This window comes from Camelina sativa, chromosome 14 (genome assembly GCF_030686135.1).
Source record: "Camelina sativa cultivar CO46 ecotype springtype chromosome 14, ASM3068613v1".
Taxonomy (NCBI): Eukaryota; Viridiplantae; Streptophyta; class Magnoliopsida; order Brassicales; family Brassicaceae; genus Camelina; species Camelina sativa.
The window spans coordinates 4,949,591-4,969,828 of NC_141893.1; the positions used below are offsets into that span (position 1 = coordinate 4,949,591).

The 20,238-nt window shown below is 35.7% G+C and overlaps 4 protein-coding genes across 13 annotated transcripts; 1 reads left to right on the forward strand and 3 right to left on the reverse strand.

The window, feature by feature from the left end:
- Window positions 1–45: 45 nt before the first annotated feature.
- Window positions 46–4,428, reverse strand: LOC104739846 (lysine-specific demethylase JMJ26-like). Its single transcript, XM_010460313.2, has 13 exons — window positions 4,135–4,428; window positions 3,203–3,755; window positions 3,007–3,122; window positions 2,817–2,916; window positions 2,587–2,719; window positions 2,439–2,502; window positions 1,647–2,349; window positions 1,238–1,567; window positions 876–1,157; window positions 718–790; window positions 546–631; window positions 340–459; window positions 46–256 (listed from the first exon to the last, which is right to left on the reverse strand). Exons 2-13 carry the CDS (start codon window positions 3,737–3,739, stop codon window positions 182–184), a joined length of 2,619 nt encoding a protein of 872 aa, XP_010458615.1. The 5' UTR covers window positions 3,740–3,755; window positions 4,135–4,428; the 3' UTR covers window positions 46–181.
- An 859-nt stretch (window positions 4,429–5,287) lies between these two features.
- LOC104739848 (hyperosmolality-gated Ca2+ permeable channel 1.3) lies at window positions 5,288–9,869 on the reverse strand. The gene is made up of 12 exons (XM_010460315.3): window positions 9,479–9,869; window positions 8,511–8,911; window positions 8,229–8,384; window positions 8,014–8,149; window positions 7,829–7,930; window positions 7,627–7,746; window positions 7,460–7,540; window positions 7,033–7,373; window positions 6,707–6,952; window positions 6,303–6,627; window positions 5,916–6,149; window positions 5,288–5,767 (listed from the first exon to the last, which is right to left on the reverse strand). Exons 2-12 carry the CDS (start codon window positions 8,822–8,824, stop codon window positions 5,504–5,506), a joined length of 2,319 nt encoding a protein of 772 aa, XP_010458617.2. The 5' UTR covers window positions 8,825–8,911; window positions 9,479–9,869; the 3' UTR covers window positions 5,288–5,503.
- Window positions 9,870–10,872: 1,003 nt separating this feature from the next.
- On the reverse strand, window positions 10,873–14,138 carry LOC104739849 (O-fucosyltransferase 2-like). Of its 9 annotated transcripts, none has more exons than XM_010460318.3 (10): window positions 13,326–14,138; window positions 13,094–13,186; window positions 12,883–12,976; window positions 12,740–12,801; window positions 12,573–12,661; window positions 12,322–12,442; window positions 12,078–12,221; window positions 11,648–12,003; window positions 11,314–11,554; window positions 10,873–11,215 (listed from the first exon to the last, which is right to left on the reverse strand). In XM_010460318.3, exons 1-10 carry the CDS (start codon window positions 13,686–13,688, stop codon window positions 10,910–10,912), a joined length of 1,869 nt encoding a protein of 622 aa, XP_010458620.1. In that variant the 5' UTR covers window positions 13,689–14,138; the 3' UTR covers window positions 10,873–10,909. The 9 variants fall into 9 exon arrangements, with proteins under 9 accessions (XP_010458620.1, XP_010458619.1, XP_087340951.1 ...); XM_010460317.3 differs by having other exon boundaries at window positions 12,883–12,979; window positions 13,326–13,985; XM_087484825.1 differs by having other exon boundaries at window positions 12,564–12,661; window positions 13,326–13,920.
- A 422-nt stretch (window positions 14,139–14,560) lies between these two features.
- Window positions 14,561–16,239, forward strand: LOC147927843 (alpha-galactosidase 3-like). Of its 2 annotated transcripts, none has more exons than XM_087484831.1 (5): window positions 14,561–15,040; window positions 15,326–15,413; window positions 15,546–15,610; window positions 15,787–15,844; window positions 15,938–16,239. In XM_087484831.1, exons 2-5 carry the CDS (start codon window positions 15,331–15,333, stop codon window positions 15,954–15,956), a joined length of 225 nt encoding a protein of 74 aa, XP_087340957.1. In that variant the 5' UTR covers window positions 14,561–15,040; window positions 15,326–15,330; the 3' UTR covers window positions 15,957–16,239. The 2 variants fall into 2 exon arrangements, with proteins under 2 accessions (XP_087340957.1, XP_087340958.1); XM_087484832.1 differs by having other exon boundaries at window positions 15,021–15,155.
- Window positions 16,240–20,238: the final 3,999 nt, after the last annotated feature.

The window sequence follows — 20,238 nt, forward strand, 5'->3', positions numbered from 1 at the left end:
TTAGTAAGAAAAAAAAAACTGACCTAATCTAGTAATAAACCACGATTTATGTACTAGTCTATTAATTCTTTCATATATATATCCCAAGAGCAAAAGCCAACTACAAATAGTCATGGCTTTACAGTCCTACAAAAAATCTGCTGTCAATCCTAAAACAACAATAAAGCATAGAGAGGCTTTTTTAGCTGAGATCTGCCAATAATGTCTCCACTTCTTTCAGAGCTTGTTCCACTGCGTAGATCACCATCTTCTTAATCTGTTTTTCACATGCCAAAGATTCAAAGAAGATTAAAACAATTAAAGAAAATCCAAAGTTAGAAATCACCGCAAACGACTCACCTCAAGTTTGTCTTCTCTGGCTTTGTGGTTCTTAGGTAGTTGTCGAAACTCATCAGTCAAACGGAGACACTCATCTATGTTCTCTGGGGAAACAAAGTCAACAGCTACCTTTGTGCACGACTGTTCCAAATCCACATTAAAAATTTGTTATATTAGTTACAATGAGAAGTTATAGTTTATAAGACAAGAATCATTCAAACAATAACCTTAAGATTCCGAACTTGATGAGGACAACCCGCAGGAATAAACACTGCTTCTCCTAACTTTTGCACAAATGTCCATGGCTCAATCCCTTATATTCAAAGAACACCAATCAAAACAAACATATGAATATAACGTTGGGAAGTCACAGTTATTACAGTTACAAGTAAACCATACCAAATTCCGCCTTGAGTTTTCTTTTGTGCTCCACGGTCAAGAAACAATACTGGTCATGTATAGGATGATACACCTAACAAAAAGAATCCTATCAGCCAAAATAACCTACTAGAGACTCAGAAACGAAACGTTTCGCAGATTATTTTATATTTGCTAACCTTTTTCACACGAGAGCAAAAAGTATGTCTGAATTCTTTGCAATGCTTCCTTAGATACTCTTCAAGCTTAGGAACATCTTCTCTTCTAAATATGTCCCAAAGTGCACCTCCCGTTTCATCATGATACTCATTCTCATAACTCACAATCTCTTTTCCCTCTGAACCAATTTGCTCCTGAAGCTCTTTCTCATTCTGTTGTTTGTGTTTCTGTTTCAGAGCTTCGATTGCAGCTCTTTGCTCCTCAGTTATTGTTACTTCAGCCGTATGCATCAGGATATTAACCTACAAACAAGACACCTTTATATTATTTGACAAACTACATTTGTATTTAACATTATTGTGTAAGAATTCCGAAAACTTACTGCATCTGACATATCGCAGTGAAGCTTAGTGACTGAATCGCCTCTACCAAGCTCATCTGAAGTCCCATATGCAATGTAGGTTTTTGGACCAAGATCTGGTTTAAGGATTCGTTCAGGAAGTTTTGCAGCAATGTTGAGGATTCCGGATCTAGGATCGCTATATTCTTGGAATGGTAATGCAGAAATGAACTCATCGCAGTGGCGAGGTAAGAGGTTTTCAAACTTGTCTGAAGGAGGCCAATCCTTCAGCTTCAGCATCTCAGGCCAGAAGTTAGCATATGTTCTTCCTTTGCTATATCCTTCAAAGAAACATCGAGTATCGATCTTCACCTGAAATATTAAGAAACAATATGAGCTATGGAACCTCTAAAACACCTTCAAAAAAACGTTATAAGAAATGAGTTTTTACCGCACAGTTAGCTAAACAATCGATAGCTTTGACATCAGACATGTTAGTGCTAGTTGGTGAATCAACATTCTCACATAAAGCCCGCCACATCACCATTGGCTCCCAGCTTAAACCAGCTGTGATGTCAAGAGAGTTTCGAACGATCACTGGTTCACCTTTGGACCAATGCTCTTGGAAATGTAAAAGCTCTTCTTGCATCAGGACATCAAAAGAATCAGGAGAGTAGAGGTAATTGTCATTGGATCCGTCCCTCGAAGCTGCCTTCCTCTTCATACTCTCATCCAAATCAGATGAACATCTACAATATGACATTGTCGGATCCATAATATAAGAGGCTAAGAATGTTTCTGCCTTATGCTCCAAATCTGACATCCAAGTCACTGGTAGGATTCTCTTAAGCTCCAACACAGATTCACCGCAACCGCCTAGCTCTTTTGGTGCACACGGTATGCTTCCATTTTCATCAGCATTCCACTTAATGGATGTAATATTAATAGTTTCATCCTTAGAAACAGAAGAAGAGCTTGGTTCTGCATCTTCGCCATGCATATATCTGGCCCCTTTATTCTCGAATTCTAGCTTGACTTCCGAGCGTTCTGAAAGCCCTCCTCCACGGATCTCTTCGCAACAATTCAGACAAAGCTCATAAGAGCACTTTGTACAGCTTCTATGCAAGTCGACAATTGAAGTTGCACAGTGGTTACTACAGCAAAAAAATAACAAGTCAGTAATATATGAAATAGATACAATATCATGTAACTATTCAAACACATGCAAAAGGATGATACTTACCAGAAGACGCGCTCTTCATTTGAGCATAGAGACTCAGATATATCATCTTGTGAAGCCACTACTCCTATATAGAACAAATCAATTACGTTATCTTGTAGCAAGAAAAAAATCTTGTGTTAGTAGTAGAGGAAGATCACTATATATATACCTTGAACCTTTGCCTCGGTTTCGATTTCTTGATCTTGTGCTTTGCAAAACTTTTTCAGGAAAGGAAGCATTGACACAATCAAGTATTGAAGATGATAAAATCTTTCGTCGTTATTCAGCTTTCTCTTTGATGTCTGTAAGACAAACAGATCATATGAGGATGCACTCATGAAAAACCAATCATATTGAGAATTCTCAATTATGAACCCTTTGGTAAGAATACAATCATACCTCGATTAATCCACTCGAATGCAAACATGAGGAGCAATTGCAAGTTCTGCGGCAAAAGGGACATTGGTCTATGACATCATCCTTGGTCATATGGGGGTACCTGTGACAAACCGCAAGTTTTGTATAAACGGTACTGAAGCACATAGACAGAAGAAAGAATGTAACAAAAGTTAAGGACAAAAAAACTAACCACTTCTTTATGCATGGAAGACAATACAATCTTTCTTCACAAAAAGTGCAAATGAAGAGATATCTTCTTTCCCCTTGAGAGCATTGATGGCAAATTGCAAGATCTCCCAAATCTGCCTGTGTAGGAGAAGCAAAAAAGAAACATGATTTTCACACATCATGTGTTCTGGTTGTGTATAGAAGAACAAATGTTTTACCTTCAAATTCCTTGTCATGCTTCTGCAGTCATTCCAATACTCAATTTTCAGATGAGAATCCAAGAGTTCAGAGTCAAAACGCGAACTGGAAGCGCTAACAACATCTATCTCGTTACCACGAAACCAAACATCCGCACTATCTGAATTCTTTCTCCGGCTACGAGATGTTGCCTTGCTGAAAGGAACAACTTGGAGTTTTCGTTCCCGATTCTTCTTTTCATCATCAACAACTTCTTCTTCTACTTCTTCTTTAGCTCTCCTTTTGACAGAGCTCCTCTGCTTCTTTTTTTTTTCCTCACATTCATCATCATCCCCACCACTTCCTACTCGTCTCTTCTTTCTTGAAGATTTCGCTTTAATCTCATCAGCTTTAGAGCGTTTCCGTGTTTTGTTAGACACTCGCTTCACACATTCCACACTACTACTCTCTTCTTCTAAATCCGATGAGCCACTGCTGAGACTCGTTGCCCCAACCAGTTTCTTCTTCTCCTTCACACCATTGTTCACTCCATTAGCAGTTACTACTAGACTCTCCATAATTCTCAATTTCCACCTGCAAAAACCAGAAAAAATTAAGACTCAGATTATATAGGATTAGCCTTAAAAAAAATAAACCGGAAAAAGGATTCTACACCGAAGTCTCCAAGATTATAGGTTTCTCCCACACATTACGAAATGGATACTATCAAATTAGTATACAGTTCTAAAACCCTAACAATCACAAAAACCAAAACCAGATAGAGAGATTATTAAGTCGAGTGAAGGGAACAAGGGGTATTAGGGTAATATTAAAACAAAAACAGAACTTGACGAACTCGAAACATAAATATCGGATTCAAGATAACAAGAAATAAGAATTTTAAACGACAGAAACCGAAAAAAAAAAAAGGAGTCTTGGGAACAGGGTCAGAGAGTATAGAGAGTAGCATCACCTTTTTAAAATACTGATAAAAGCTTTTTCAAACAAGAGATTTATTCATCTACTCAAATTCAGTCGACATCTCTCACACAACGAAGCGAAACGCATTCAGAACTTCCTGATTCAGTGAAACATAAAGAAAGAAGAAAAGGATATGTTCGAAAACGTTTTTTTTAAAAAAGAGTTTCTCTGAGGAATAGAAAAAAAAAAAAAAAAAAAAAAATTTAATTAGTCAAAGAAGAAGGAAGGAAGAAGAAGAAGAAGCGATTCTAAAAAGTAGCTAAAGCGACTGATTCATATTACCCGTACGTTCGGATTATGAGTGGAACCACGCGCGCGCGTGTCGATTTGTTAGAACCCCCGAAGCCACTGATTCGCTCTCCGTCACATCCACCCAAAGCTTTTTTTTTACTCAAACTTAAATTACTCATCGATATACACAATATGGATAAAATCTTAGGCATAATTGCAGTTTTTTTTTTATAAGTAAAGATTTTTTCTAAAGCTGTTTTTTTTTAATATGATATCAATCATGGGTGTAATTTTAGGCTGTCTAATTCTGTAAATAATACGAAGATATGTTAATAAAGTTGAATATAAAGAAATATGTTTTTCTTTGATAATTTTTTTTCAACCAAAATATTTTTTTCTTTATATGTGTGTGTGTGTATAATAAGAAAAGATGGAAATAAATTATTCCTATGTACAATGTATACTATTCCACCAGTTACCATTCTATATTTATGAGAGTAATTTACTCAATTTTGCATTTATTATTATGGTGGTCAGATTTTTTCTTTTGAATTGTTAGCATTTAAAGAGAAATAAATACGTATAACCATTTTTGCTAAAAAAATACTATACTCTACAATACAGTGTTGACTCTTATCTTCTTTTTTTTTTTGTAAGTGTTGACTTATCAAAAGAAACTAAAGTGTTGTGTGTGTGTTTTTTTTTTAGTATAAAAAAACCACGCATAGATTCGGAACTTTGGGAGTAGTTTATCTACTAAAAATAGAAACTAAATTTCGAACCTGTTCGGTATTGACAGATGTGTGATACACTTCGATGGTTGAGGCGTTGGGCAATAAGGATATAGATTCCTTTTAGCACTGATTTGTTTTTCCTCAACAAGACAACAATTGTCACGAACATATCCAATGGGATTTCAGAAAAGTATATATTTTAAACCCAAATATTTAATGTAAAACATACTCAAAAGTCAGAACCAGAAATATTCTCATAATATACAAAATCTGACTATATAAAAACAAAACTAATAAAAAACAAAAAATTCCCAACATGTTACTTTCAATTTCTTTATATACTGTATGAAGGTATAAAACCCAAGCCCGGTTTAAGTGAATCAATGGGGGTCTCTTTTAACACTTTGACGGTGGCGAACGCGAGGAACCGCGGCTAACATGGCTAGCCGCCGGAGTATTTAGCCGTGACTGACGTTTCGTTGGCACAGTAACACATTCATCATCCGAATCCTCGACGCAATAACTGGACATATCATCAAACCGACTGTCTTCATAGTGGTCGTCTCTGAATACCGGATGAATATATGCTTTCTGAAGATACGGTTTCAGATTAAAGTTTGGTTCTCTAGCTTTTTCCAATGTATCTTTGACCATTGCGTCCTGTAAACCACACCATATGATATCTCAATCAAAAAGATATACTTAACCAAAACCAGCCACATACAGTAGAATCAAATACAGAGTTTTACTTAACAGATGACAAAACCTTTGGTTTGAGTAAAAATGTGAGATTTTTTTGTCGACTAACCTTCAAGGGGTGACGGAGGAATGCTGGTTCGTACCGGCCTTTGCAGAACCGGTGAAAGAAAAATGTGAGGATCGGTAAGACGAGGAGGAAAGGCGTGGACTGAGCGGCTCCTTTAGTGCTCAGTAGTCCCATTAAAAGGACTTGCGAGATGATCAATGCTGATATTATACGTCCATGAACATCTGGCCAGAACCTAGCCCCACTTTCATATTCCTGATTGTACACATTTATGATCTGCAATAAAGCCAAAAAAAACAGTCAAACAAGAAAGTTCAAGAACAAACGATTTAACACTTTATCCGGTTTAGTTGATTACCAAGGAAAAGTTTGACAAGAGAAAATAATCTTGAAGATGTTAAAAGAAGAAAGCAGAGTTTGTTTACTAACCTGATGACGAAATACGAGGTAGGCCAATGCGAAGAAGACTATAATGAACGGGAGTAGAACAGGAGTCACAGGGGCATAGACAAGACCGAGGAGGAAGTAGAGTTGAATCCGAGGCTCTGTCGCATGATAATTGATCTGTCCAGGGTTCATTGCTTCTTCTCTATCCTTTTCAGTTTTCACCAAGAAGAAGTTCTTTATATGGAAAAAGATGAGAGGTTTCAGCCTCAGAATCTCCCCTGCAACACCCGCCCAACCGTCCACCATTATATATGTAATAAAAAACGTTGCTTTTATCGGTATGGCGACTCCAACCGTCCTAGGAATCCTGACAAGTGCAACAATACATAAGCTCAACAATCTATAACGTTCCCCCAAGAGACATAGAGAAAAGGGAGAGAGCTTACTGATTTGCGGATTGTTTGAGGAAAGAATCGAGCTGTTCAAATGCAGAGCCAGCGATTATGCTTCCAAGGAAGACATTGACGAGATTAAACATATAATATCGAGAAGCCGCTCTTCTCTCTAACGATGATAACGATACAAACCCTTCGAACTTGGACATTACCATCAAAATGCTCGGCAGAAATATTAGAAAGAGCTTTAACACAATACCCGGTAGGAAACCTTGGATAAACGATTTAACAAGGTCCCTGCAAAACATAGCATATTCAAACATCTAAGTGGACAAGGAGAGGAGAGACAGAGAGAGAGAGAGAGAGGGAAACATTACTTCTCGACGAGGGATTTGAGGAACGGAGCATGTTTCTCGATGCCTTCGATGCTTGCTAAGGATTGAACAAAGGCTATAGGAATCATGAAGAAGAAAGTGAGGAAGAAGAATGCAATGTGCATTATAAGTCTTCTTACTGTCAAAGAGACATAAGGTATGGCGAGGTTCGACCAAAACACTTCTCTTGCCTCGGGAGCCCATTCAGTTAACCATTCGGTCGGATCACTCGACTGTTGTGTCTGTGCACAAACCGCAGCACCCCACCGTGTTTTAAAAGAGACAAAAGCTGCTGGCATTATGCTCGAGTCATCTTTCTTTACTTTCTTCCTTTCCTCCGATATCTACTCAAGAAAAGCTAAGTCAGGTTTGACTAGTTTTAACTGAGAAAGGTGTTGTAGCAAGAAATGAGAAGACAAATGATACTTACTTGCTCGTTTAATTTCTCGATTTCAGCTATATAATGATCGATTGCGTCAACATTTTTGCCCCATATACCAAGAAACCCCGTCTGGTTCCCCAAATAAGACAACATAAGACAGTTTCGAGACAAAGAGACAAGCTTCTTTAAGTTTGTGTCTAAGACCACTTAGTTACCTTTATCTTTGGCCTTTGTTCCTGGTTCCTCATATACTTCAATTGGTAATAGTCAAGCCAGTTCTGCGTGCTCTTCTTCTGCTCTACTAGTGCTGCCAAATCGTTTGCATTATACACAACCTGGATAAATCAAGTTGTAAGATTTAAACACAACATGGGAAAAAAAGACTGATTATTTCTAAGTAATGAATGAGATTATAACCTGATGTGTAAGATAATGGTCTGGATGGTTAACTAGAAAGAAATGTTCCACACACTCACTAATGGACTCGTCTGGGTCTGCTGGTACGTTCCTAACCAAAACCTGTGAAAACAAACTGGATCAGTCCAAAGGTTATAACATCAGGAAACAAAACTGATCAGTGATCATATATAATAATGCTTTACCGTGAACTGATCAGGTCGCCGTTGCTCGTTCTGGAGAAATGCCAAACGCATAGCAGCTACTTTCTCATACTCTTTCATCAGAACATAGCAAGTCCAGAATGTAAAGGCGTAAGCCATCACCAAGTGAGTCCAAAACCTTCAAAAAACACAAACTTTAAAGACATAGAAGGATGAAAGAATCAGATATGAGATTTGTTTTTATAGGATTTGCAAACCTGTCTGAACCACGTTCGATATTCGAGATGGATAACTTATCAATATCACTAGATGTAACATTACGAAGCTTCGCTAGTTGCAGACCTTCACTAGTCCAATTAACAGGTACAAGAATCGACCACGCAAGTAAAGCAATGGGGACAAAGATCTTAAGCCTGATTAAAAAAAAAAAATAAATAAAAACAGAGAAAACAACAAATAATAAGTCTTAAAGATGAAACCATGCTAAAGGCCTAAAGCAACAACCTTTCACAATAAAAATTAACAAAAAAGATGAGTACCCAATCAAGTAAATCCTCAAGTAGACAGCAGAATCCAAACCAGCATGGTCAATAAGTTCAGGCTCAGGCATCTTAAGAGCAGCGGGCATCCAGTTCAAGAAGCGGAGGTAAGAGCCTAAGTTGACATTGACAAACTTGCTGACAAGAGCACCAGAATGCAAAGGGCTGCTTCTGATACCTTTGAGATACCATTTAGGGAAATAAACCCTGTCGTTGAAAGGTTGAATCCTCAAGATTGCAAATGCCAAAAGGAAGATGATGGCTGTGAGTATGTTGATCGTTGCTGCTACTCCAATATCTCCTAGTGTTGCCATCTCTTCTCTTTAATAACTCTTTAGCTCTCAATCTATATATATCTCAAATCTAATAATCCCCCGTTTGGAATTCAAACGCTTCTTCACCTGCAAAATCGATTCAAAAAAAAAAAACCTTTGAAATCACAAAAGTTTTTACATTGAAATGGCGTGTTGTGTTGTGTATTTATTAAAAGCAAGAAGAAGTAATTAATATGGAAATTTATATTTATAAAGATTTTTTTTTTTTTAAATGGTAAACCTATAAAATCTTTTTGAGAAAGGAAGAAGATAAGGAGGAATTGATAAAGAGAACAAATTCACAGCATTTCTAAAAAGATAGAACTTTTATCTCTACATTCTTGGAATAACATCACTCATTAATAATTTTATATAAAAAAAAGCTTAATTGAGAAACTAGTACATTGAACAAGTGATTAGAATCAAAATCTCTAAAAGAAACCCAAAAACCCAGAAAAAAATTGTGTTTTTTATTTTTTTGTTGTTGGAGTAACGTATCTTTCTGACAAGAAAATACACTTTTTCCTAAAATTTCTGTATAAGCAATCTAACTAGTAGTAATTATTAGTTTACTTAAATACCAAATTGAAGAAGGAGAAAAAAAAATGTAAAAAGAAAAAACTAGAAAACCAAATTAAAGAAGTAAGGGTATACCTTAGATTTGTCACTGTTTCATACAGAAGCTTGAGAAAAACATTCACCAAACTCTTTAAAGAACAGAGAGAGAGAGAGATCGGTCTGATTCTTTACACATAAACCAAAGAAAGTAGAAGGGAAAAAAAAAGAGACGATGTGTCTGTCGTTGATATAGCTGTGTAAAAACGCTGAAAGAACACGGATCAGGAATAATAATAAAGTGAGGACGAGGAAGAAAAGAAGATGAAGACACTTTTTTAAATGTCCAAAAAGCTTTCTCTTTTTTTTTTTTTTTTTTTTTTTTTGGTTGTTGTTGATTAGCGCATTTGGGTGAATTTAATTAAATATATATATAATAAGGTGATGTTGGTCCGCGTATAGTCAGAGTTTTCTATCTGGCTCTTTCTTCAAAGTTAATTTCGTCATTAGTAGTAGTAAAGCGTTATTTATTTCAATTAATTTAAGTGCATTGTTATTAGATTTGATCACGAGTTCAGCTATCTGCCACGTGGGGGCGGCAACGGTTGTATTTCCTGTACGTGCCACGTGTGTTTCTCCGTCGATTGAGAATTTGTTGATTATGTCACGCGCCGAACTTTGAGCGTGACTTGCACGTTCCAATAAAAATAATACTTAGATGATCCACTAGCAACGTTCATATTTTGAATGGAAAAGCGGGGAATGAAGAACGACATCGTTTTAGCTTTAAGTGGGTGTTGGTGGTTGATGTAATGGACACGATTGCTTGGATCAAGGAACGGATCGAAGAGAAACAAGGCATTCATCCTTCTCAACAGAGGCTCGTCTTCACCGGGACACAACTTGCTGATGACCACCACCAAACCGCCAAATATTACAACCTCGAACCTGGTAGTCTAGTTGCTTTGGTTCTCTCACTTTTTTCTTTCTTCTGTTCTTATGGATTCCCCCATGTTAATTGGTTGTTTTGGTTCTACGAAATTCTGACTTTTGCCTACTTTTTTAGAGGAATTAGTTAGTTTTTTTTTCGTATTTTTAATTGAATTTATGTGATTTCGAAATCTTTGTGAAACTTACTAGAAAAACCAGATTGCAAACCCCAAGAGAAAGGAAAAAAAACATTCTTTACAGTTGATCTGTATAGGTGGGTTGTGAATGTGATTTTATGAAATTCTGAACTTTGCCTACTCTGATTACTAGAACAACAAATATGCAACTAATCCGGTCTGGTAAATCAGAATGTTACACCAAAATCTTTATCATATAACGAAAAAACTCAACTCGTACGTTTTGATTCGAAACATGATAACACAAAAATAGGATCAATTGGTTAAACCGTTACAAAAAGAAGAACAACCCATTGTTAATCGCTTTCTTTTAACCATCTCAATAAACCAAATCAAAACCGGACGGCAAAAAAAGAGAGTAGAAAGTAGGAAAATCATGAAATTTTATTATTATTGATCTTTATCATGCATGACACATACATTCTTTACATCTTGGGTAACGGTAAACGCTGCGTCCAGTAGGTCTAGCGGATACATGTTTTGTTTGTCTATTCGCTTTCCTTACTCTTTTCTCAAACACGTTCCACTCTATCGTACTGTTCTTCATCAATATGTCCGAAAGTCTCCGTTTGTTCGGTCTTATTGTCGGCATTTTCCCGCCTCCGTAATATATCCGATAGCCCGATACTAGAGACGATAACTGACTCCCTGGATCCGTCATCGCAAACGCATCTGCCGCAGCACAAGCGATGAAATCTAATGCCGCTAGCTACACCAAAAGGAAAACAAACAAAAAAAAAAACACATATGAGGTCTTAAAACGGATCAAATTAAGCTACATGGAAACGTTTTGCTTTTGTTATGTACCTGAGATGAAAAGTTCTTGAATGGTTGTAGCTCGGATTGTGTTAGTAACTTCTCTTTGGTGACTACGTTCGGGTATAAGCTTGTTAACACGGCTAACCGTTTTGATCCTCCATATATATTTGCGCCAGCTACAAAAACTCGGGTTTCACGGTTGAAGCCGAGAGCCGCGAGCATAAGCACGGCTTCTTCGGGTGTTAACGGACAAAGTCCTTCCGTCCTCAAAACATCAGCAGATGGGAACCTTAATTACAACAGAAAACCGAAACAGAGTAATTTAGGTTTAGGTTTGAAAACAAGGAAGAGGAAGCTTGAGTGTGAAGTAAAAGGAACAAACTTTTTTGTTTTAGTTAAAGTTGAAAGAGATGGAAAGTGTTTTTGGCGATAAGAATCGAACTCTTTCTCTTCTGTTTTGCCTCCTCCAAAGTAACATAGAGAGTGAGCCACCATGTCGATTTCAAACCGTAGATGGAGAGCAAGGTACTTAGAAGAAGAAGCACCCTCCTGCTGCAAAGGAGGATCAGACGACTTATTGTCCAAGACTGAGGAAGCGAATTTTGGACCAAGAAGTTGTTGATCAAGAGGTGCAACGTAAGATCCGCTTCCTCGTAATCTCCTCACAAGCAAAGCCGCAGTTTCTTGTATTCTCGGGATGAAGTTTAGCGCGTGAAAATTACATCTGCACCGAAGCCTCTACTTCCAAAAAAGTTTAGCACAAAGAAGCTAACTAGAGATAGAAATGCAGAGGACTGAAAGAAATTATCTACCTGTAACTCAAATGGCATTGGATCAAAGGCTAAGCGGTTACCGAATCCGACAAAATGGACTACTTCGTTCTTGAGTAGTATAGGGAGAATATGTTTCATATAGAAGTCTGGTTTGGCTTCTTTCATCATTTCTATATCTGTCACCTTAAGAGAGATAAAAGTGACAACAACATGAACAAAAAGAAAACAGAAAGATGAGACTCGAACGCATCAAGATTAGGGAGAGAATATATGTAAAACTCACGACACTGCCGATTGGTTCAAGATCCAAAGACTGAAGATCGTTTGGTAGTTCCTTTACTATCCGAATATCGGGAGACAAATACTTCATAAAATGTTCCTCTTGGTAGATATCTCCAAACTGACTATATGAAGTATCAAAGTTCAATACATCCGTTACAAATGTAAAAGCCAAGTCTTCTGTCGTAAGTATATATGATTTGAAAATGGTTATAGCTAGTTTGAGATAGAGGACGGAGAGCTTACAATAGTTACCTTGCATCTGTCCAAACGTCACTCAACATGAACTTAGGAATGACGAGAGTCGCATTGAGCAGTCGAGCTACAACAACAATGTTACATACCTGTGAAGAAATGAAATAGTTATAGTCCACTAGAGAAATTTTAAATATAAATTGTAGGACGAGGAGAAGAAAACTTACAGCAACTCTTTGTTGATTAATCCCTCCGTTTGCAGTTACCATTATATATCCATTTTTGCCATCTAAAATTCAGGACATGTAAAACTCCATAAGAAACAAGCTGTAATACAAATTTAAAGAAAGAGAGGGAGAGAGAAAGAAACCATTAGGAGTCCAAGAACGTTTCTCAGCGCAAGGCTTCCATGCCGAAGCTTGTTCCCTTGGCTCCTGCCATAAGTCTTTTGGCTCAAGTTTGTTCTGCTAAATATCAGACACCATTACAATAACCGTTACCATGCGAAATAGAACTAAGAGTAACAAAACAGCGTTATGGCCAAAGGAAGTATAAGATTGGTTTTTGAAGATTACATTTACCTCTCCCAAAGCATGAGAAGCCAAACTCAACATCCGACCATATGTTCCATTATATTTCCTCTTTGATTTTTCAAACCTTTTACGCTCTCCCTTCTGGTTCACACAACAACATAAAGTTAGATCGAATAAAACTTTAAGATTAGACCCAAAAAAAAACACACAAAAAAAATTGTATGTGAAAAGAGTGTAACACAAGAAACATAAGTAATTATAGAAGAAACAGGTCATTGACCTGTGAAAGAATCAGTTTTGGGTTCCGGTTAGGGTTCTTAGAGAGTCCTCTTCGAAGCCAGACACGACCTTCGTGAAGGCGAGAGAGCATGAACCAATTAACGAGGCAAAAGAAACCCAAAATCGCGATAACGCCAATGGCTGCTTTAGCCGTTCCTCTCTCGGAACAAGCTCGTATTCTCTTCTTGTTCCCTCGCTTTATCGTTTGTTTTGGATTGATCAGGTCTCCGGCGAATGCAGAACACCGGATCGGGCCTAGACGCGTCGAATGAGATGGTGTACCACCGTAGACGTGAAGATCAGGTGACTCGGGTCTCTCTTCGTCGTCAAGTCTCTCTTGTCCCATGATCAACAAAAGTCTCATTTTCTTTGTCTCTCTCTCCTCTCTGTGTCTGAATCGACAAAGGGGGAGAGAGAGACTAAACTAAAGGATCGATGTAAGAAATTGCCATAAATAAGCAAGCGAAAGCTTTGCCGAATTTAACGATGATAGTGAGAGAGAGAGAGAGAGAGAGAGAAAGAGATTATTTGAGTGAGTCTATATATTATTTTCTTCGTTCGGAACTTCGAATATCATTAACGTATAACCTTAGTTTAATTTTAGATCCATACGCATGCATGTTGAATTTTATAAACTCGTTTTCTCCATACAGTTTTGCTTAGCTATGAACAGAAAACTACACGTTCTGTAATTATTGATCACCATCCAATAAACCATAAACAGATTTTGCTAATATGAAAACAAAAAATAACTAAATTCTACTAATAATGCTACTTGACAAAATATATGGACTAACTATAGGTTTTAGGATCTATCTATCTATAAACGTTTTTACTATACATATAAAGTTAAGTCATAAGTGTTATTTCGCTTTCAAATTAGCAGATCTAGTAGAATACCCATTAACAAAACCAATCTTCCAGTAGATGATTTATTTGAAAATTGATTAATTAGTGCATGCATGGGACCTTGATGTATCTTTAGAGCCTAACTTTTAATGGGTTTAAAAGAAAAGTTGGCTATAAATCACATCTATATTCTACAAAGTAGAAAGTATAAACTTTTTGATTTTAAGGTTACAACTACCATTTGATGATTTAGACTCTTACTTTAGCACTTAGTATTAAATTTAGAAGCATGATTTTGATGTATCTCTAAAGCCTATCATCATTAGCTATCCAAAAGTTGGTTTATTATTCATATCTATAAATCTTTTGAAAATTACTCAAATGTTTGTTTAGTGTTCTGTGTGTAATTATAATTTACCCATGGAGTTTTATTTTTCGATTTTGAGTAAAAAAAAAAAAAAATATATATACATCACCAAATTAAAATACTCGTTATTTTCAACCTCATAGTTCAAAACCCCTGGATATATATTGTAGAGAGCGCTTCAATTTATTGTTGTTTCATATTTTTGTTTGCGTCCTGAATTTGTTTCATTGTTTTGATTATATCATTGATCTCTGGAATTGGATTTATCTGATGTTGGTAGGTGTTATGACTGACGAGCTAAGAAGTTTACTGGAGTTGAATCTTCCTAAAGTCAAAGAGGGAAAGAAACCCAAGTTCAGCTTAGGATTGGCTGAGCCTAAACTCGGTTCACATACATTATTTTTGAAGCCACTAAAATCCCATGCCAGAGCAATGAGTTCGTACTTGAGCTTCTCAGAGGTGTACGCCAGCATTTTGATAGGTTCATCAAGGACCTAAAGGTGTGCTATCCTTCTTTGTATTTAAAGGCCTTCTTATCGGTAGACTTGATTTCCAGGGTGTGGATTATCTGAAATATGACAACTGTTTCAACCTGGGCATAAAACCAATCAAAAGGTTGGATCTTTATATGATTTGATATGGTACCATGTAATCTTTTTGGTATAAGTTTTTGAATGACTTGATATGGTTTATGCTTTCTAGATACCCTCCCATGCGTGATGCTCGCTCAATCTTTTATTCGCTTTGTGATTGGTACATACTCAAAATGTCTTTTACGTATGCAGGGGTGATGATGATCCTGCCTTGTGGGCAAAAGAAGTTGGAAACAGTTGGCGCACAACTGAGGACATCAATGATACATACATGGGCAAGGTGAAATCTCTTTGCATTAGATAAATCTCGTGTGTCATTTGAGTAGTTATGATCATTTCTTTGCTTGGAGAGGGATTGGTTTGTTTAAATCATGATCTGATTGCATTACTTTCTTTTTTATGTTTATGAAAGTATGACTACAGTTGCTGATTTGAATAGCAAGTGGGCTGCTTATGCTGGAACTGGTGGTTGGAATGGTAAGCAGTCATTTTTTTATCTTAAAAACTGTTCTGCTATGAAGTAAGAACTAGTACACTAAAGTATTGATCACAATTGTTCTAATATTAATTGACTTGTTAGCTTCACTGTATACATGATTGTCCACATAATTCATTGGCAAAGAACGAGAATCTGAGAACATTTCTGGTTGCAGACCCACTTGGTGTTCAAGGAAGGAAAATTCAAGCCAATGGAGATGAGAATGTCAGCAGGTTTGAATTGGGAGCCACAGAATTACCAGACTCATAGAAATAGCAGTAACACAAACTTGAGGACTCAAATTTGTGATAACTGTTTCATTGCAGGTGTGGTCAGGACCTTTAACTGGTGACCGTATGGTAATCGCTCTCTGGAACCGTTGCTCTGAGCCTGCAACCATTACAGCATCATGGGGGTTGAATATAAAACGGGGGCCATAAAAAATGAAGAACATGGCTTTTGTGATTGTTAATGTGGTTACGTGGGAGTTTAGTGATGTGATGATTTATGTGTACAGTTTGTTAAATACAAATATTCGAATCGTAGCCATTTAAAAATTCTGAAAATCATACTTAATTTCCTTTATAGAAAATGGGAATTGTTGTAAAATGTAGGGATTTTTAAGCAATTTCCTTCTCTTTTTCTTTTTCTTTTGGTAAGAGTCAACCCTTACTTTTTTTTGTTGGGTGAAAGCTTCATTATTTTCCTTGGAGAAGAGAGGAGAATATTAAATTAAATTTATTAATATTGAGCTAAAATTGAAAACTAATGAAAACGATATAATAAAGATGATTCATAAGCATATTCTGGAACTAATAATTATATCAGATCCACATGCGTATTAAATTTATAAATTAGTTTTTTCACAATATATTATATAAAATAATTAAAAAATAGTACTCAAAATTCGAATAAAAATAAAAAAATTCCGACAAAGTGATTAAGTGATGGCTGAGTTATTGACTTACACGGCTGACTTATGAAATATTTGTAAATTTATATTATTATAACTCAATATTTAAATATACAATTGAAATATGAATATTACAATTATTATAACCAATAAAAAGTAATAATTATATATAAAGATTGATTTTTACACATTCTCACCAGAAAGTGTTAAACATACAACACATGACGTTTAGGGGTTAGGGTTAGGGTTAGAGTTTAAGGTTTGAGATGTAGGGTTCAGATGAGTAATATTATTTGTTTTTTGGTTTTGGTTCTAATGTGTTTTAATGTGCTTGGTGTAAGGTGGTAATATGGATATACTAATATTATTACCATTTGCATATTTTTTTTAAAAATCAAAATTTTTTTTGGTTATTTCCGGTTATAGGCAGGTTAGATTAATATATAACCATAAATAACTCAAAATATATTGTAATTAAGTAGATTAGCCTAATATAACCGAAAGTAAGCCGAATATAACCGAAATTAACCAAACATACCAATTCAAAAATACCAAATTGGAAAAATTATTTTTTTTGGTTCGATTCGGTTCGGTTTGGTCGGTTATTTAGTCATTCTAATTTGAGGGTTGACTAAGTTATGGTAAAGTTATGGCTGAATTATGCAATGGATATATTAATTTATTATATACCTTCTCGAGAATACAAAAAGTATTATTGGGGAGATGCAAACAATATTTATATTTATTGTTAAGAACCACACGCGTAATAAATGAGATTTTAGCGATTTTTTTATTTAAAAGGAATTCAAAATTTGAATTTGAATTTTTAAAATTTTTTTTTGTAATAAAAGTATTTTTCAAACAATTGACTGATATGGCTGAGTTATCGACATAAACGGCTGACTTATGAAATATTTGTAAATTAGAATTATTATAACTCAAAATTAAAATATATAATGAAAACATATTCTTCTTTCTTTCCTCTGTCTTTTGTTATGTCAGATTCCTAATAAGTATTAAAACGTCTCTCGATGTCACAAAAAGTGTTGTTAGGGAAGCGCGAAAAATCATTAATTCTGTGTCTGCTCAAATCCACACGCATAATAAATTCATAAAGTGAGCTTTTTATCACAAGATATTATTGCAAATAATTAAATAATTATTATTCAAATTTAGAATTTTATTTTTCTAAAAGTATTTCTCCAACAATTGAATATTAAAATTATTATAACTCAAAATTTAAATTTAGAATGGAAATATGTCTATTATTTCTGATTCGGTTCGGTTTGGTCGGTTTAGGGTCTTCTCAATAATATGAAAACATATTCTTCTTTCTTTCCTGGATCTTTTGTTCTGTCAGATTCCTAATAAGTATTAAAACGTCGATGTCACAAAAAGTATTGTTAGGGAAGCGCGAAAAATCACTAATTATGTGTCTGCTCAAATCCACACGCATAATAAATTCATAAAGTGAGTTTTTTATCACAAGATATTATTGCAAATAATTAAATTATTATTATTCGAATTTAGAATTTTTCTAAAAGTATTTCTCCAACAATTGAATATTAAAATTATTACAACTCAAAATTAAATTTAGAATGGAATATGTCTATTATTAGGTTAACTGATGATTTCCCGCCAAAATATCGCATTACAGCTGAGTTATAATCATTACGGGAAAACGAAAGGTCATGTGACGGCTGAGTTATAGTGAGTTATGGCTGAGTTATCACAAGAAACAATCTGAAAGTAAATGGATGATATATATGACTATACGGCTGAGTTATAATATTTACGGGAAAACAAAAGATCATGTGACGGCTGAGTTATAGTGAGTTATGGCTGAATTATCACAAGAAACAATTTGAAAGTAAATGAATGATATATATATATATATGACTTGACGACTGAGTTATAATATTTACAGGAAAACGAAATGTCTCGTTGATTCATGTTACGACTGAGTTATAGTGTTTTATGGCTGAGTTATCACAAGAAACAATATGAAAGTAAATGGCTGATATATATGACTTTACGGCTGAGTTATAATATTTACGGGAAAACGAAAGGTCTCGTCGATTCATGTGAAGGCTGAGTTATAGTGATTTGTAAATCCTTAATGGCTGATATATCAGAGTCGTCAAAAACATTAAATCGGATTGAAAATTCATCGTCTTCTTCTTCGTCAGATGCTACTTCGACATCTTCTTCTTCTTCTTGGTTTTCTTTGTCAACGATCTTACCATAATCAAAACAAGTGCCTTCAAATCCCCCACCGTATACTTCGTATGTAGATTCTACTTTAGAGTCACTTCTTGGCCGAATCATACTTCCTCTAGCTCCACTAGTTTTTGTAGACTCTTTCGCCGAAAACTCTACACAGAGACGTAGCTGATCGTGTGTTGTGCCTCCATCTATCTGCACAACTATACACCCTCTATCGTCGGTGTTAAATACATATATCTGTGTCTTTACCCAATTACCGGAAACAACTAGAACCGGAACTGGATCCATGAAAGAAAATGAAGAACAAGGTGAAGAAGAAGTAGAAGAACAAGGTGAAGAACAAGTAGAAGAACAAGGTGAAGAAGAAAGTGAAGAAGAAAGTGAAGAAGAAGTAGAAGAACAAGTAGAATAAGAAGGTAAATAGTTCACTTATTAACCAGTTGAAGAACAAGAGTCGAATGACGTTTCGTATTTCCGGAGAAAAAAATGATGACATGGAATGCTGACATGGATGCTGCATCTGACGTGGCAAGTCAGCCATCAAACAAATAATAACTCAGCCTAAATAAAACTCAGCCATCAAACAAACTATAACTTAGTCACAACATGAAAAACATTACAGTAATTAAAAAGCAAAAAAATTGCTGCCAAATTCAGCCGCTTCATCAACTGAAAATATGTAACTCAGCCGTATCGTTTAATAAGTCAGCCGTAACTGAATAACATTCTAGTAATTAATCTTTTGCTACTAAGTCAGTCGTCAAATGGCTGAGTTGTACGATAAGTCAGCCTATCATGGCTGAGTTGTACGATAAGTCAACGTATCAAGGCTGAGTTGTACGATAACTCAGCCGTAACAACATCTCATAAGTCAGTCGTTTTTCATAACTCAGCCAGTCGGAAAATGGTAACTCAGCCGTGTCGTAGTGATAACTCAGCCAAAATTTTGACAACTCAACCATCGGGTGAAAACTCAGCCGTAAGGACGGCTGAGTTAGAGCATAACTCAGTCAGATTTTGATAAGTCAGCCGTAACGCTTGGCTAAGGTATGCTCTAACTCAGCCAGATTTTGATAAGTCAGTCGTAACACTTGGCTGAGTTATGCTCTAACTCAGCCGTCCGCTCTTTCTCAAATGTTTTTTTCCATAACTCAGCCGCAACATACCTTTGTAACGCGTTATGGCTGAGTTATTGTTACACGTCAGCGTTTTTAACGTGACGTCTAACATGAACAATGACATTTTTGTAATTACATTTTTTCCAGTAACATAAAACAAAAGTACACTGGGTATTTTGAAAATATCCGAAATATTCTAGTAATAAAATCTTTTGTTTGTAGATTTTGGTAATATTACCTAATTTGGATATAGTTTGGATAATTTGAGTAAATCACCCTTAAAATAATCTACAGAAAGTTATAATTAAAACCTTCAACGCTACCAATTGTTGATCCTAGTAGCTTAAAATTTTCCGAATAGAACCACAAA